A 17292-nucleotide genomic window follows, 5' to 3' on the forward strand; every position below is an offset into this window, starting at 1 on the left:
CATGCTACTCCACAATGTTAATAATAGTTTGAAGAGAAAATCTATATAATAAGACAAAAGGGAAAACGCTGACTGGGACAAACATTCTTTTTTAATTAATGTTATTGCCTAGAAGCCCTTATAATTATTTAGGATGTTGTCCCTTTTTATTTCAACCGTCCAGATTGAAAACTATTACATCATAGTCGTTTATGTTGCTTTGGCCCAATTTAGGTTAATTGATTTCAACCGGAAAACCCTCAATTGATTGCCATCACTCTTCTTCTCCTTCAATTCCTCTTCTCCTTTAATTCCAGGTAATCCCTCAAGAATTTAATTTCTCTTCATACGTAATCCCTCAAGTTATGTTCGAACTAGAAATACCAATAATACTCATCGTAGGTTCAATGGTTAAGGCTGAAAACCGTCTTGGTTTACATGTACTTTTTCATTTTCTTTCTTTTGGATTTACCGGTTTTTGACTCATTTGAATTCAGTGTCTTCGCTATTGATGCATTATATTCCTTTCGGCTTTACTGATTATTGCCTCATTTGAATTCATATTTTGATTCTGCCTCAGTAAATCGAAATAGGGTATGCCTACCAAATAATATGCTTTCTCTAAGTATATAATGTATGGTATTGGCAAGTGTTTCCTTAAGAAAGTCTGCCTTTATTACATTGAATGAAGTACAATGTTAATGCTCTATAACACACAAGTGGGTAACAATAACCCTTTTATATTAAGGAAAAATAATTCGATAGGACATAGAGAGGAAATTTCCCTTTTGTAAATAGGGAGTCAAGTTTTAGATATTGAGTGTAGATAGATCCATGGGCACAAAATGAGCAAAAAGATGATGTATGCACTGTATGAGTGTTTTTTTTTGATTGATAAAAATACACTCTATGGGTATAACATATAAGACATTCCGAGGGTCGTTTCCAAATTTAACATTTCACATTCACATAATTGACAATACTTTGTACAACAACCAAAAGTACAGGAAGTCAAAGCACTAGCAACAGACAATATCTCATTGACTCATCCGTAACAACATTGAAATATCTCATAAACTATCCTACAAAAGTGAAGTAGTAAAAAGATACTCACTTAGAGAGAAGGAATTATCAACTTTATTTTCTTACTTTTAGCTTCTTAATGTTATGATAGTTGTATCACCCAGATTGGAGATCTCAACTATTGCAATCTCAGTTTGATCGATGACGAAATCCTATAAACCCATTTGTGAATTACTGATTTGTCCATTGAAACTTATGCTCAAATTTAGTAGGCATATAAATATCATTAATATCCAAAAGAAAATCATATAACATTACCATCAAGCATATAAGAAAGAATAAAACTTATGCTCAAATTTAGTACGCATATAATTTGGTAGACGGACAAATCAGTAAGGGTCCATGGGTTTTAAGTCCAAAATAAAGTTCAAAAAAAATTTAAGGTCCAATCTTCCCAGAAAATAGGTTTTTAGTCCTTTTCGTTTTGGAAGAAACATTGTTGATAAATAACGTGTTATGTATGACACATATAAAAAAATGAAATAAAGTATGGAAAACATGAAGTAAAGTATGAAATTTTAACAATAAATAACAGGTAATTTATGAAACAAAACAAGAATTTTTAAACAGAAAAATACTGTAACGTTGAAGTCTAGACATACTTTAACTAATTTGGACTAAATATCTATTATAATTATTATTTTGGCTTAAAATCCTATATTAATATTAGGGGGGACTAAATGTGTGTTTAGGGGTAGATTTTTGGACTAGGAACCCAAAAATTCTAATGAGATGAAATTTTAAAGAAATTGATGAATTTTTTTAACTGGTTGTTTTTTCCATACTACCGCTGAAACCTCTGGTTGTAGGCGGTGACTTTCGCCAATAGAGTGTCTTGTGATATTGTTAGATGAGGTAGTGATCTTGCTCTTGCCTCATTGCTTCTGTTTTACAGGGTTGCTTGAAATTATCTCCCCAATAGTTGATCGTTCAAGTTTCATTAGGATTTTACTTTGCATCATTATATGTCAACTTCAAGAGTAGGGCCTCAAATCAAATTGGTACTAAAGCGAAATACTGATGATCTGAAAAATGTTTATAGTTTGGGAAGAAAATTTCGATATTGACAATTTGGAACCGTTCTTTTTTTTTTTTTTAGAATAAGGAATGAATATGCTTTTAAATTAATTTCTAAACCAAAATTGATGACATAAGATGTTGAAAATGATTTGGATAGAAATTCAGATAACGCATCATTTAGCAAGTAATCGTAACGTTATATCTATGAAGGGTGTTAATGAAGAACTACCTTTTGTGTTATTTGACTCACTGCTTCAATGGGTAGTTGAGTATATACCCACTTTCAATTTGAAAATCTCATGGTTAGTATTTAAGTTACGTCTTTAGATGAATTTCTATCAATAAATTATCTCTTTTCGATATCTAAGTGATGATATGAGAGGTGGAGGCGGTGATTTTGATGTTGGTTTTGTTATAGTAGGTGCAGTTTTAGGAACTTTGCATATATCTTTGCTCCACAAGTAATTTGATTTCTTTACTTCAAGCTTCTAGATTTTTCTTTTGCGTACCTTCCCTATGTGATGAATTAGTCTATTCCTAGTTCTTTTGTTATGGTTCAACTAGAGTCTCGTATTGAGACTCATCTCAGCCGAGGAAAATATCATCAGCAAGACTAATCATTTCTAACAATATCAACTTTAAGACAGTTCACTCACATTTAAATATGTAATGGTTCAATTCTAATTTATCCAAATTTTAGTAGAAGTCATGTTAGTTTATGTGTGTTCCTGGCAAAAGTTAAGTATTTCTTATTAATTCATCCACTCAAGTATCTCGCCGATTAGGTAAGCCCGAGTTCCATATCGAACACACACAAGAGTTATTGAAAACACTGTTGAATTAGTCAGCTTAGATCGGTAGGCTGGGGTCAGGCAGTCCCCAATCCTAAGAAGATTGTGCCCAAACTGCTAAGTTCGGAAGTTGATGTTATTTTTGTTATTGTTTCATTCCAGATTTTTCTTAAGTTCCTTCGATTAGATAAGGACATCTCTTGTAAATGAGCATGAAGATGAATTTCGCCGAGCGAAGAGCCCAACTTAATACGATGACAGTTTCGAGGTAACAATTTGCCTTTGAACTGTTGTTTAAGATTTTGATGTACAAATATGTTCCCTAATGTTTGAATTTCTTTTGATTATAGAAGAGTCATGAGTTTCTAAATGCAAAGATAATCCAATTGAACTCCGCCATTGATAACGTTTCGTCAAGGTTGACAGGGTCAGAAGAATAATGATGTGACAGAGCCCATTGAAACTGACTCTGGAACCGAAACTACAACAATTTGATCGATCAGTTAGTAATCTGCACCATCCTCATGCTCAAACATCTTAGCGAATAAAATATAGTGAAGATCTTAAATCTTCAAGTACTAAATGTTTTAATTTGCTGCTGAAGCAAATGATTTCTTAAGATTGACAATGATGGTTGTTGATTGCTTAATTATTACCTATAGAAAGACTGAAGTTCACATCTTTTTGGGTTCAAACTACAATTACTAATTGGTTGTATTTTTCTTTGCGATGATTCACTTCTTATTGTGATAAATTTTTTTATTTTATGTTAACAGATTATAGCTTATTGCCACTATTAAGAAAAGTTTCTTTTTAAAAATCTATTGCTCTCCTTCCCAGACTATTCACTTCTTAATATTGCGACTGGAGCGAACAAAAAGACACATAAAACGAAAAAATGTCATCACAAAAGAAAACTACAACATTAAGAACTTAAGGAGAGACAACTAAAATAAAAAAGAAATAATGTAAAACTAAAGCGGAACATGATTAATAAATTTGTCTGTGCCTCTGGCACGGGCTATACCCTAGTGAAACATAAAAGGAGAAATTCCGACAAAGGAACTACCTTCGCCCTAAAACCATAAGATCTCGTACCTCTCTAGTTTCTCAAACGGTTATGTGGAGGAATCTCCAAAAATACACTCACATTTTGCTCTGGCGTGGGCGTGGCCAACAATAATTGATTGTTTGTCGTGGTAAAATGTGATAGGATGTAGAATAAGAAAGCTTGACAAACCCAAAAATGATTTAAAACAGCACTTTGGGAGTTGGATTATTGGGATACGTGTCAACAGTGTAGGTTGATTAAAATATATTTGGTGTTTCAACCTCATATTATTTCATTTCAGTGCATCAGATGTTATTAATTTCGGACCGTCCACTTAACTAAGGTAACAAACGTGTCAAAATCCAACTGTATCATATGAAACTCATATATTTGTTCCTAACATCCAAGATTTAATATGAAGACGTCATAAACAATGCAAGGGTAAAAAAGAGAAAAAAGAAGATAAATATTTGCCCAAAGGAAATCACGCCACGTGGAGATCAACCTGGCAGGTGGGCATTGCACCCTTCCAAAAAATCACGGTGAGTGTTATCTAGAGATGATGAAAGTCTCTTTAAAGAGCAAAATAATTTTGTTACCTTTGTTTCTCTCCAAAATAGTTTTGGTATTTACAGGTGAATGTTTTTTTTATGTTCTTCATATAATAATCAATATATATTTTTCATCTTCAAACCCTACCATCACCGGTGAATACTTCCGCAATCCCACAAACGTTATTAATAAAGAAAATCAGCTTGATGAAGCTTCATTAACAGAAGAATTTGGTAGTTCAAGAACCTTTGTCAATGAAGAAGTTTGAAGTTTCGTTGTATAAGAGATTAATATTCATAAGCTATCACGAGTCACCCGACTCATGGAAATCCTGGTCTTGAATGATCCAAGATTTATAGAAAAAGAAAATCACATCCATGTTGTAATATGAACAATAATGATATCCGCACAACAAAACCTTGGATTTTGATTTATTTGAAGAGTGGTGATTGAATGAGCTCAAGTTCACACTGGATAATATGAGATGGAGCCTATGGCTGTTGATTTAAGAAAAAATCAACCATCCATAAAAAAAATATTTAAGTTTATTCTCCTTAATTCAAGGAGTTTTAAAAAAAAAAAATATGTGATCCATTTATATTACTTAGTTACAAGATTGTCATCTCCTTTTAACGAGTCTGACCATCAAGAACGCAACATCAGTATTTTCAAATATTGTCGATTCAACCGACGTTGCTCAACAAATTTTCTAAAAGCAGATATCAGAGTTGTTTGTTTAAAAAATGTACACTTCTCAATAAAATAAGTAGAGCTGAACTTAAAGATGAATCAAAACCTACTTTAAAGATAAGAACATCCCAAAGATCACTAGAAGAAAGGATGCTGAAGGCTTTTCTACAGAAAAATTCTTGCATTTGCTCTCCATCAATGTTGTAGATATGGATTATATCTCTTTTGTTTTTTCTTCTTTTATCAATGAGACGCCATTATCATCCATCGATGCATATCTGGTCTTGCTACTACCTCATGCTGACCGTGATTTTTTTTCTTTAATAAGTTAGGAAGCGAAAGCACGACAAATTTCAAAATAAAAAGAAAGTTTTGTTTGTGACAGCTTCGTAATTAAACTAATATCAATAGTTTGTTTTCTTTTAGTTTTTAGAGACCCCTTTCACTACGGAGAAAAGAGATGGATAATTTCGGTTGTAGGAAAATATTAAGAAATCTAACAACCTTAAGCAGTATGAACTTGAGCTCAATACATCACCAATCTTCTTTGAAAACTTATTTTTTTTCTCTATGTCTCGATTTAAACGGAGCTTTCAATAAGTCAATTACTAGTTTAAGGTTTAGAGTTTTATGAGATGATTTATTTTGAGAGACTTTATCTAAATTTAGGCCCTTTCTTAGAAAATAATATATGGCTTATAACTAAATGTTCTCTTTTTCTCAACAAAAAAAAAAAAAAAAAAAAAAAAAAAAAAAAAAAAAAAAAAACTAAATGTTCTCTTTTGAATATAAAAAAAAGCGTCCCCAAATAACTAGCTCTGTAAATAGCTATCCATTGCTCTCTAACTACAAGCGGCCAAAATCAAACAGAACAAAGGTTGGAAGAGAGAGAGAGAGAAAGAAACGACAATGGCGGTTTCATTTATTCCTTTCTCACTCCTCATCATCATCACCGCCTTCAATTTTTCTCCCTCGCTCTAAAATTCTTCTCTCTCTGTCCTCAAAATTTCTGTAATGGCGATCGTTCAGGTATTAAGTTAATTTTCAATATCTAATCTATCGCTCTCTTTCGTGATTTTCTCACTCATCAATCAATAGGATCGAATAAAAATAAAATGATTCTCTCCTTAACCCACTACTGGTTGAGATAGATAAGGGTTTCGAGGAGAGGAAATCGAGATTTCAGATGGAGAATATCTGGTTTCGATATAAAGAGGTATTTCGATTAGTTATTATTCGATCTTGTTCTGTGTTTATTGCTGATTATTCAGGTACTTATTTATTTTAACATCAAACTCATGTGTAATCGGTTGAATCAATCTTCATCAGAGACCGAAACCCTAGTTTTATTTGATCAGAATCAAAATCAGGTTGTTACTGATAATAATAATATGGATTCTCCTCCTCCGGTTACATCTCCAGATGAAGCACCTCGTGTAAAATTTCTCTGTAGTTTTGGTGGTAGTATTTTGCCCCGGCCACAAGATGGGAAGCTCCGATATGTTGGAGGAGAGACGAGGATTGTGAGTTTACCTAGAGAGATAAATTATGAAGAGCTAATGTTAAGAATGAAGGAATTGTTTGAAGGAGCAACTTCATTGAAGTATCAGCAACCTGATGAAGATCTTGATGCCCTAGTTTCGGTTGTTAATGACGATGATGTAACTAATATGATGGAAGAGTATGATAAACTTGGTTCTGGTGATGGATTTACTCGTCTCAGGATGTTTTTATTTTCACACCCAGATTATGATTCTTCATCTATGGTGGGTCATTTTGAAACAGATGATAGAGAAACTGAAAGAAGGTATGTTGATGCTCTAAATAGTTTAAACGAAAGCCCTAGAAAACAACCGTCACCAGAATCACCGGTTACTATTCCGGTTGGGTCAGAACAGTTCTTTAATCCAGTTACTCCTGAATTTGGTATCCATAATCAGAGAAATTCTGATGCCCTTTTACCTCAATTTAATTTGAGAGAACTCAGAATTCCTCCTCATTTGGGATCTGGGCAACATCAGATTGAGACTTCTATGAGTCCTGCATATTATTCACCTAGACATCATGGGCACCATGATCCAAGGACTATGACCGAGTACCCGACCTCACCAGGTTCGGGCCGCTATCGTATGGGATTTGGAGAATTACCACCAGATCATTCTCTGAATCATCAGCTTCCTCCTTCTCCATATGAACATCAACCACCCTTTCCTGAAAATGTAGTCTGGCTTCCGCCTGGAGCAATACCAGTTGATAATGGTGGTTTTCCTGGTAATTTAAGCAATACTTCGAGTGTTATTGAAGGCGGGAATAGTATATGTGATAACTGCAGGATGACTTTCCAAAGATGCCCAAATATGCCAGATTCTGCTCGCTATCCAGATTCTCGATGGAGGCAACAACATTTAGAACCACAGCCAAATATCGGTAATGAATTCCATCAGTTAGGTGATCCCTGTGTACAGTGTACTCATGGTAGAGAGGCATATATGGTGAATCAGGACGGGAGGTTAGATTATGGGATGGGGAATGACCACCTCTATATTGATGCTCATGGTCATGATAGAGGATGGGTGATGCACCATCAATTGAGTAACAGGCGGGAAGAAGCTAGAGGACATATATCTGGAGCTGGAAGGGTGAATGAGCAGTATGTGGTTGATGGGCCCGGTCTATCTTTTCATCATTTGCATGGTAACTGCGTCGATGGACATCAAGCATCCTCCAACTGTGTCAGTCATGAAGATCCGCGGTATGTTCGAGCGGGATCTGAATTCGGGAATGAAGGGTTTCATGATCAAGCTGTGGGGGTTCCACCTCAAATTCATGTTCCTATTTCTGAAGACCGTGGAGTCAGATACGGGAATATGCCAGCGGCATATGGTGCCGATAATCTTTATCAAGTATCACATGGCCCTGCATCCACGCCTGTGCCCACACCCGTACCCGCACCCACACCAACACCTTCTTTGTGGATAAAAGTGCATAACCCGTTGCACAATGTTCCATCTTATGAAGCTTTGAATATGTTGCCTCAAGCCAATGGTTCAGTTACTTCAGGGTTTGTAAGAGGGGTGCATGAGAGCAGTCCTCGGTTTCATAATGGGTTGGATAATCAGAACCCCTGGGTTGGCCCTCAACAGAAGATGTTTGGCTATGAAGGGACTTCAACTCCGGAATTCCAACATGGCTATGCTCCAAAGCTTAATTTGAGAGCTCCTAACCAGGAAAACCAAAATTCGTTTCCAGCGAATTCTGTTTGTTCTCCACAAGAGTTGTCTATGCTTGTAGAACCTGTTCCCCACACTTATTCACCTAGAGCTGCAATTAATGATGCCAATCATTCTTCCAGTTCTTCACGGTACATCCCAGCTCCCACAAATGGTACTGGTCCTGCTGGACCTATGGTGCTAGAGGAGAAACGTTGTTTGGAAGAGGCTTCTGGAATGACAGTGGAAGAAAAGGTTGAAGATTTTAATTGCGTAAATATCTCTTCTCCGGATATAAAGGAGACAAACTCCAATTCAAATGGTTTACAAACTAACGCAGTGGGTATTGGAAACTTGGGAGTTGGTGAAACTGGACTCCGTGCCATTTCTGATCACGAGAAACTCACAGTCAAATACTCGAGTTTTATTCCCGAGTTAGTTGCGTCAGTCAAAAAGGTTGCTTTAGAAGATGGTGAGGAGGTAAAAGCAGGAGTGCAAGGAGAAGCTGAGGGTGAAGTTGTGAGAATCTCTGTTTACTTATTTTTCTGTTGTTTGTTTGTGACTTTGTGTACATGCCATTTAATATTAGGATTGACTACAATTTATTCTTGCTAAATAGACTACACCTGATATGGAGGACGACTCTGACAATGACCATAAAAATATTTCGAAGATCGAGCCAACGAAGGCAGAGGAAGAAGCGTTAGCTGAAGGACTACAGGTAGTTGTTTTTCTTCTTACCATGAATGTCGATATTTAGACGGCTTGTTACCATCAATTCATTAGTTTGTTTCTTTTTCTTTAGACAATAAGAAATGATGATCTTGAGGAAATTCGAGAATTGGGTTCTGGGACATATGGTTCTGTTTATTATGGGAAGTGGAAGGGTTCTGATGTTGCAATAAAAAGGATCAAGGCGAGCTGCTTTGCTGGAAGACCTTCGGAGAGAGAGCGTCTGGTTGTCTCGATACCTTTTTACTGATTATCCATATCATATCATTTCAATCATTTTAAATTAGCTTTTGTCTCCTTCATCACTACAAAATAGATCTTTAAAGGCCTTTCTATAATCTCAACAAGGATGACTTCTGAAATTTAGTTTTGCTACCTTCTGGCCGAAGGGTAGGATTCTTATCCAATATTAAGGTTTGCCTGCTAAGGCATATTCACCCAATGGCCTTCCTTGGACATGACCACTTCATCTTATTGGATATTTTCTTTCTGAACTCAATTGAATAGGCACCTGGTGAGCATAAATGTGATCTTTCAGACATGTGGTGGGTTCTTAGTCTATTGGGAAGCATGGCCCTCACTTTCTAGATGGTGCCGCTTTCCATAGATATTCCTCTCCTAATGCAAGTCTAGAGTCTAGGTCACTGCTCGGAAGTATGAAAATATTTTATATATTAAATAAGAGATAAGTATTTCTTTGTGAATGAATCTTGGTTGGTCTTATTTAATAAAATTGTTGCTATTTGTTGACAAAATGGTAGAGTGTTCCCCATTTTCTCTCTCATAGGAAACTGAAAAATCAGCTTTTAACATTCAGAAGTTCATAAACTGCTGCTATATTGTTTTGTGCAACCATTCACCCTGAAAGCTAATCCATGTATATAGTTGAAGTTACTTCTTAGTGAGAAGAGATTTGGTTATTTTACAAACTATTTTATCATTCAATCATTTACTAATATAAATTTTTATTTATATATTGAATTTAAAAGCATTTCGTCTCATCATCAGATATCCAGTGAGTTTATTGTTCAACCCTCTTTGGAGTTGATTTTGCGAGATTCTTACTTACGCTGTCTTACATTTTATTTGCTTGTTTTCTGTTTGTTGCTGTGATAGATTGCTGATTTCTGGAAGGAGGCATCAAAGTTGAGTGGATTGCGTCACCCCAATGTTGTTTCTTTCTATGGTATAGTTCGTGATAGTCCTGATGGATGCTTGGCTACTGTAACAGAGTTCATGGTAAATGGGTCACTGAAACAATTTATTCGGAAGAAAGACAGGTAGCTATGCTATATAAATGTGTTTCGCGTTCCCTTTAGTTCGTTTGGATGAGAGATGAACCTAAAAGCTCAGTTTTGACCTTTTAATGCCACTATGCAGAACAATTGATCGCCGCAAGAGGCTAATTATAGCTATGGATGCTGCATTCGGCATGGAGTATTTGCATGAAAAGAACATTGTGCATTTCGATTTGAAGTGTGAAAATCTATTGGTAAATATGAGAGATCCTCATAGACCTGTCTGCAAGGTATGCTCAAGTGGTAGTATATTCTTCTTTTTTCTTGATTCTCATGGCAAGAAGTTTACTTACTTTACATTGTGAAACTGTTCTTTCCCTTTTCAAGTTATGGAGACCTTTAAAGGTTGTACGGTTGACCAAGTTCCATATTTCAATGTTCACTCAAATTTCATTAAGAATAAGATAAAACTTCATTACTTGTTTATTAAGATTATTTAACTCAACACATCTAATTTTTTTACCAGGTCCCCTTTTATATATTTTAGATGGGACGACGTGGGTTTGTGAATCACAAATTATAATGCATGTCATGACTACAATTCACATGATCAAATAATAGGAACATAGCTATCTAACCAGCTAGTTGTCAGATATGGAGACTAGATGGTATCATCTATACCCATCTAAGACGGTTTAACTTCATTCAAAGTAGAGAACTACAATAAAGATACAAATCAACTTTCTTAAACAACATGGTGTCTCTCTAAGAGTAATAATTTGGTTATAGAAAAGGCAAAAGAATGGCAGTAGGGAGGGGGCACCAGACTCTAGATCTCTTTGTAAAGAAGCTTCTCACTTTAATTTTTATAATCCTAAAATCGAATCAAAATGGAAAAAAAAAATTACGTAATGAAGGGGGGACATGCTCCACATATAGGGTAAGAAATCCTAATGTGTGGATAATAGTATGCACCACAGTTACTATGAAATTAATAAAAAGTAGAAGCTCTCCCACTCTTCTTGATATTTGATTTAGAGCTACGAAATCTATCAAGTCCAGCAATGTGGATCTCATACCAATTTGATGCGATTAATTGGCTCAAGCATCAGTTAAAAGTTCACCTGTTAAAACAATTGAACTTTGGTAATTCTTTATATTAAAGTCAACTCTCATCCTTCCGCTAATCTTGTTAACATTGGCTGAAGGAAAAGTTCATACCATAACTTTCCAGACTCAGCTACTTCAAAAATTACCTACAAAAAGGGTTCATTTTTCATATTGAACCCTCAAAATATATTCATGACACCAAGGAATTAAATTTGAAATATTTCGGTCGATTTGACAGAAACATTTCGGTCGATTTGAGAGAAATATTTCCATTTCCGCGCCTACCAAATTTCCGTCGAAACCTAAATTTCTGTCTAAACCGAAATTTAGTTAAGTTTTTCTTAACAATGCCTTGTCATGGAAATAAATATCATAATATATCGGTCAAAATGACCGAAATATTTCCATTTCCATGTCTACCAAAATTTCTAACGACACCGAGATTTCATACCTTGGATGACTTGTGAAGTGGCTTGCTAGCTACATTTATGAATATAATAATATACTATTCTGGATCCAAATATTATTCCGAATCAAAAGAGTTGTCTAACTTATCCAACATTTATTATTTCTTTCAGATTGGTGATTTGGGTTTATCGAAGGTAAAGCAACATACACTAGTCTCAGGAGGTGTTCGTGGGACTCTTCCATGGATGGCACCTGAACTTCTTAGTGGTACAAGTAACATGGTATCGGAAAAGGTAAGATCACCGTTTTCTCTGGCTTGCCAAGTTTTTCCTCTACAATGTGTTTTAGGAGTATGTACGAGGGTCTTGTTTAGAATTTGTTATTCAGTTTATTCATTTGGTTTATTCTTGTAGATTGATGTTTACTCCTTCGGAATTGTCATGTGGGAATTGCTTACGGGCGAGGAACCTTATGCAGATATGCATGGTGCTTCTCTAATTGGTATAAGTAGTTTCTTGGATTTCAATTCCCTAGTTTTATCAGCTTTTAGCTTGATGTGTCTTATGGTTCACCAATATGCCAGTAAAACAATCATCTGATGAATGCTGGTCCCCTTTTTTCTATTCGGTTGCGTGCTTATTATATAGGTTTAATTTTGGTTTATGAGACTTCTACCTGCTTGGAGAATGTGATTTGTTATGCAGAATGGATTGATAGTGATTTCATTGCTTTTGAGAATATTCTCGACTTCTTGTATACCGTGTTCCTATAAATCGTATGCGTGGTTTTGCTTGTGCCGAAGTTAGAAGATTATAACTATTAATTAATTGTAATCTAACTATATCTCTTTTTGTCATGTTATAAATTATTAATACTTCCACTGGAAATTTGAGTTGGTATGATCTTAAAGGTGAATTAAAAGGGTAAAATTCTCTAGGAACTAAGAAAGCTGCACAACTTGTGGAACTCATACCAGCAGGCCAGCATGTGCGATTGGTTTTAAGTAATAAAAAATCCTATTAATTTCAACTATATCTCTTTTTGTCATGTATACTGATGTATAAGATTTATAATCTCTATTCGAGGGACTCCCGAGCGACTCCTCTACGACTGGGATTCCCCAACAGAATCGGGATCGAATCTAACTACTTAGTTCTTGTTGATGCGGCGTCTTGCTGGAAAATGCAATGCTGATTTAGTTGTTTGTTACCTCAAATGAGGATCTAATGAGAAAACATACCTCCGTATATTTTGCCATATTTTTCGTTTGTAATAGTCGAGATACAATGTCATTGATTGTTTCATACAAACGATATAATGTTCTTTAACCTATTTGACTGATGAATCATTGTAAAATGTGCTGCTTACTTTTTTGTCCTTTTATCTGCAGGAGGAGTAGTGCATAATTCATTACGTCCAGAAGTTCCATCGTGGTGTGATCCAGAATGGAAGTCTTTGATGGAATCTTGTTGGTCTTCTGAGCCTGGGGAGAGGCCATCGTTCTCTGAAATATCCCAGAGGCTGAGGAAAATGTCTGCTACGAGCAAATGATTCATGTCCTCAAGTGCGTAGTTCCATTTTCTTATCATGTACATGATCTCAATGATGATGAAAAAAAAGATAAAAGGAATGTATATATAGGGTTGATGCAGTGTCAAGGTCACTTGCTCTTTTTGGAATACGCAGGCTGATGAATGCAATTTCCTGCGTCGTTACCTATAAGTGAACCTTTTAGTAGTCTTATACCAGTCCTTGTTCTAGATAGTTCTCTATAATTTATCCAGCCTTGATCGGAAGACTCATTATTACAAAAAGGAGAGCAATGGCTGCTTTATGGAATGTGAGTCCTCTAACTGCATTTACTTCGAGATTTTGTTTTAAGCTTTGATTACACGGGACTTCTGGGGACCAATATGAAGACGGCTAAGATCAGCAGCAGAGAACACCGTTCTTCTTTGCCATTTTAATATGGTCCCAAGACTGCAATGCTTGTTATTGGAATTAGGGAATTGGGCCTCACACCCAATTTCCCCATGGTCTTGGTTATAGAGACCTGTCAATGCCTTTTCACGCTTGTTCTTCACAAATAAATATCCTTTTTAGGTTTTGGCTCTCTATGCGAACTTGTGGAAATTCTGGACAAACCTTGTATAGGCAACTCAAACCCAAATAATCAATGGATAGTTTTTTAACAAAATAAGATTTGGCCTTGGGATTTTGGCTGTTTTTCCATGTAAAAAATTTTGTGCTTCTTTAAATTAAGTTGCTTTGTATTTGAATTTAGATCTTTCGAATTGGTGTTGCAGGATTACTATTATTACGGTACTGTATAGAACTTCAGATGTTTGTGAATACTATCTTCCAGCCTTGAAGTGGTGCAGACCTGGTTAGCAAAACATTGATGGTATCGCGATGTCGGAAGTTCTAGAGATATTTCACAGTTTATTAGCTTGTGCTTAGGTTGAAGTGGTCAAACGTTCGAACCCAAAATTTTTGTTTGTTTAAAACGTACTCCTTGTTTTTATGATTACTATATACATTCATTCAGGCAGATGTATAAAAGAGAAACCTAACAAGAACGCGAAAAAAGAAGTTATAACTACTATATATTATATTAGCTAGTACAAACTGTCCCGTCTTTACAGTAGTTGAAATATTTTGGCTCCCAGGGTTACTTTCTCGTCTCTCTGTTTTCTCCACGAAAATGCCTTAATTTGATATACTTTTCTTTGTATTCGTTTCTGGGTTTTCCTGATTCCATCTGAAGTAATCGAAGTAGTTCATGTTGCCAGTAAAATAAGCTTGTTTCATTTTCATAATAAACCCAAACCCTCATCTCTATTCCTGGTTGTTTAGCCCGTCTTTTTAGTAGACACCTAGAAGATAATGGGTTAGGGTTTGGGAAACTGCAGTGCAGATGGAACCTCATCTATGTGGCAGAGTTGTCTGCCAGTAACAACCCCATAGAGCCAATGAAATAGTTGAATTCTATGTGTTTTAATTGAATCTATTTTAGGGGTGGGAATTTTTTAGGTGGACGAAATCAGATTGGAGGTTTCATTTGGAACCTGCTAAATAGCTGCCAAGTATGGGGGAGTAAGTTTCAGGGCTGTATGTGGGAATAGCATTACGGGACGGCATTTTGTACAAGGAGACAGTATATGGAGGTCCGTCATGGAAGAGATGAGAGAGAGAGAAAAGGAAGACTCTCGCCCAAACCATCTGAAGGAGAAACGATGGAGATTATAAAAGATGTTCTTCTCCTAGTAGAGCGATCAGTTACTGGCAATAAAAGATGCCTTTCAGCGCTAGAAGGCGCAATTGCTTTTAGTTGGCTGAAATACCCTCTAATTTTAAGGCAATCCTGTTCTACATTGTTGCTATTGGAAGCCAAAGTCCCCACGCTGCGGCAACTACTTTATCTTCACTGAAGGAAAAGATAACATGAGAAATATGACCTAACTTAAGACCTGTGAAAGTGTAGCTGACTATAACCGACCATGAAGCTTGTTGCGTTATTGTTCTCTGAAATAATTAAAAGAAGATGAAAACAAGATGTCAATAGCAATATGCAACCAGAGCAACTAGGCCAAATGGACAAAATATTGCACAGGAAATGAATCCGCAAAACCCTAGTCTCCCAATGAAGCGATTTATATGTTAAAGGAGATGCATTAAGGAGAGACCATGTACCCATGAAGGTGTCCGTAAAGCAAGAATAATATTGTTCTGTACAACGCGAAGGGGTGCGTTTTGAGGTCGAACTAGTTTTGTGTTTGTGCGCGTAGCCTCTTTTGAGTGTATTAGTCGAGCAGTGTTCTGTTTCGACCAATCACGTACAACTCGAGAGTAATAAGCTATTACTACAGGCGAGTTTTTTTTTTTTTTTCTAAAGTTGCTCCTCGCTCCCTCCTACGTAAGTTAGAGGGAGAGGAAGAAAGAGAGTAACAAGGAAGGGAGAGAACGGGGAATGGAGAGAAAGAAGAAAAAGAGAGATACTCGTCAATAGGTGGTCGGTTGACTTACTTTTTCAGGTGGGTGAATCAGTATGGAATGAGCTATTAAGAAGGAATATGTTGAGATGTAAAGTTTTCTTTTTGAGGGAGAGATGTAAAGTTAATGCTTGAAAAAAGAAATAAAACAAAATTAGTTATTAATGTTAACCGATAAGTACACGTTCCATAGATCTTTCTGGAAAGCTGGTCAATTGGAGGTCATTTAGTTTTTTTTTTTTTTTTTGATGAGGGAACATTGCATTAAATCAACAAGAGTACTACAAACCAACCAACTAAAGTAAATGCGAAATAAAAGACGGTACAGAATTCCATTCTTTCCTAACTACATTCTTTCTTCCCCATTTCGCAATCGCATCCGCTGGAGCATTGCCTTCCCTAGAAATATAGGTGAACATGATTCTTTCGAAATTGTTCATGAGTGATTTGATCTGCTGTAATATCTTTAAGGATTGCCATTGTAAACCGATACTCTGGCCATTGATGAAATTTATCAGTGCTTGGTTATCACTTTCTATATGGGCATGGGTAATATTAAGTTGTAAAGCCCAATGCATTCCCGATAGTATGGCCAGTCCTTCACATTCTTCCGCATTCTGGCTGCGCACTGACGATGCTGCAGCTATAATAAATTTTGACTCCTCATCTCTGATAATACATCCAACTCCTGCCGGGTCTGTAGCTTTTGTAAACGAGGCATCAACGTTTAGCTTTAAATATGGTGTCGATGGAGGTCTCCATTTTTGTTCCTTAGTAGATTTCCTGCATTTGTTAGTAATCGCCATCTCAATCTTGAGTGGAGTGATAGACACATTATTGATACGATCTATGATTTGTCGAGGATTCTGTTTGTTCGTGTTAAAACTGTTTTCACATCTAGCTTTCCAAATGAACCATAGTATTTTGGCGTAATGATTGGTAGTATCCTCATTAAGAGTTTTCCATTGTTTTATCCATTGATTAGTCGAGCTAATCTGATTAGTTCTCACACCATAATTGAACCAAATTGCTTTAGCAAAAGTACAGTGAAGCATCACATGGTCTAAGGTTTCGTATTCATCACAGTTAATACAGTGAAATTGTTCACCAATGAATTTGCCAATTTTTTGCTTTGGCCGGTAGGCTATTAGTACAACATTTCCAAAGGAATAGTTTCACCCTTGGAATAGTATTTAAATTCCATATAAATCCCCAGTCAAGTTGTTCCTGCATAACATTCATGTTTTCCGTTCTTAAATAGTAATACATTGATTTTATCGAGAAATTACCTGATTTGGTTAATGTCCATCTTGGTATATCATCTTGATTGCTTCAGAGGTTGATGCTAAGGATAGCATTGCATATGTCATCATTAAAACATTATTAAAACATCCTGATTTGGTTAATGTCCATCTTGGTATATCATCTTGATTGTTT

At 35.9% G+C, this 17292-nt stretch overlaps 2 protein-coding genes and 1 long non-coding RNA gene across 6 annotated transcripts; 2 read left to right on the forward strand and 1 right to left on the reverse strand.

The window, feature by feature from the left end:
• The first annotated feature begins 325 nt into the window (after positions 1–325).
• LOC147531571 (uncharacterized) lies at positions 326–3590 on the forward strand. The gene is made up of 3 exons (XR_015227928.1): positions 326–419; positions 3036–3141; positions 3224–3590. It is a non-coding gene; the product is annotated as an uncharacterized LOC147531571 (long non-coding RNA).
• Positions 3591–6071: 2481 nt separating this feature from the next.
• LOC147531572 (kinase superfamily with octicosapeptide/Phox/Bem1p domain-containing protein) lies at positions 6072–14491 on the forward strand. 4 transcript variants are annotated; one of them, XR_015227929.1, is made up of 9 exons: positions 6072–8894; positions 8995–9096; positions 9181–9333; positions 10224–10387; positions 10488–10635; positions 12034–12156; positions 12277–12364; positions 13254–13703; positions 14170–14491. XR_015227929.1 is itself a non-coding variant. In XM_086649154.1 (9 exons), exons 1-8 carry the CDS (start codon positions 6465–6467, stop codon positions 13412–13414), a joined length of 3369 nt encoding a protein of 1122 aa, XP_086505280.1. In that variant the 5' UTR covers positions 6072–6464; the 3' UTR covers positions 13415–13427; positions 14170–14491. The 4 variants fall into 4 exon arrangements, 2 of the variants coding, with proteins under 2 accessions (XP_086505280.1, XP_086505281.1); XR_015227930.1 differs by having other exon boundaries at positions 12277–12349; XM_086649154.1 differs by having other exon boundaries at positions 13254–13427.
• A 1660-nt stretch (positions 14492–16151) lies between these two features.
• On the reverse strand, positions 16152–16661 carry LOC147531573 (uncharacterized). The gene has a single exon (XM_086649750.1). It carries the CDS (start codon positions 16659–16661, stop codon positions 16152–16154), a length of 510 nt encoding a protein of 169 aa, XP_086505876.1.
• Positions 16662–17292: the final 631 nt, after the last annotated feature.

Source organism: Eschscholzia californica, unplaced genomic scaffold, assembly GCF_041429995.1.
Source record: "Eschscholzia californica isolate CP2 unplaced genomic scaffold, dmEscCali1.0.p SCAF_6, whole genome shotgun sequence".
Lineage (NCBI taxonomy): Eukaryota > Viridiplantae > Streptophyta > Magnoliopsida > Ranunculales > Papaveraceae > Eschscholzia > Eschscholzia californica.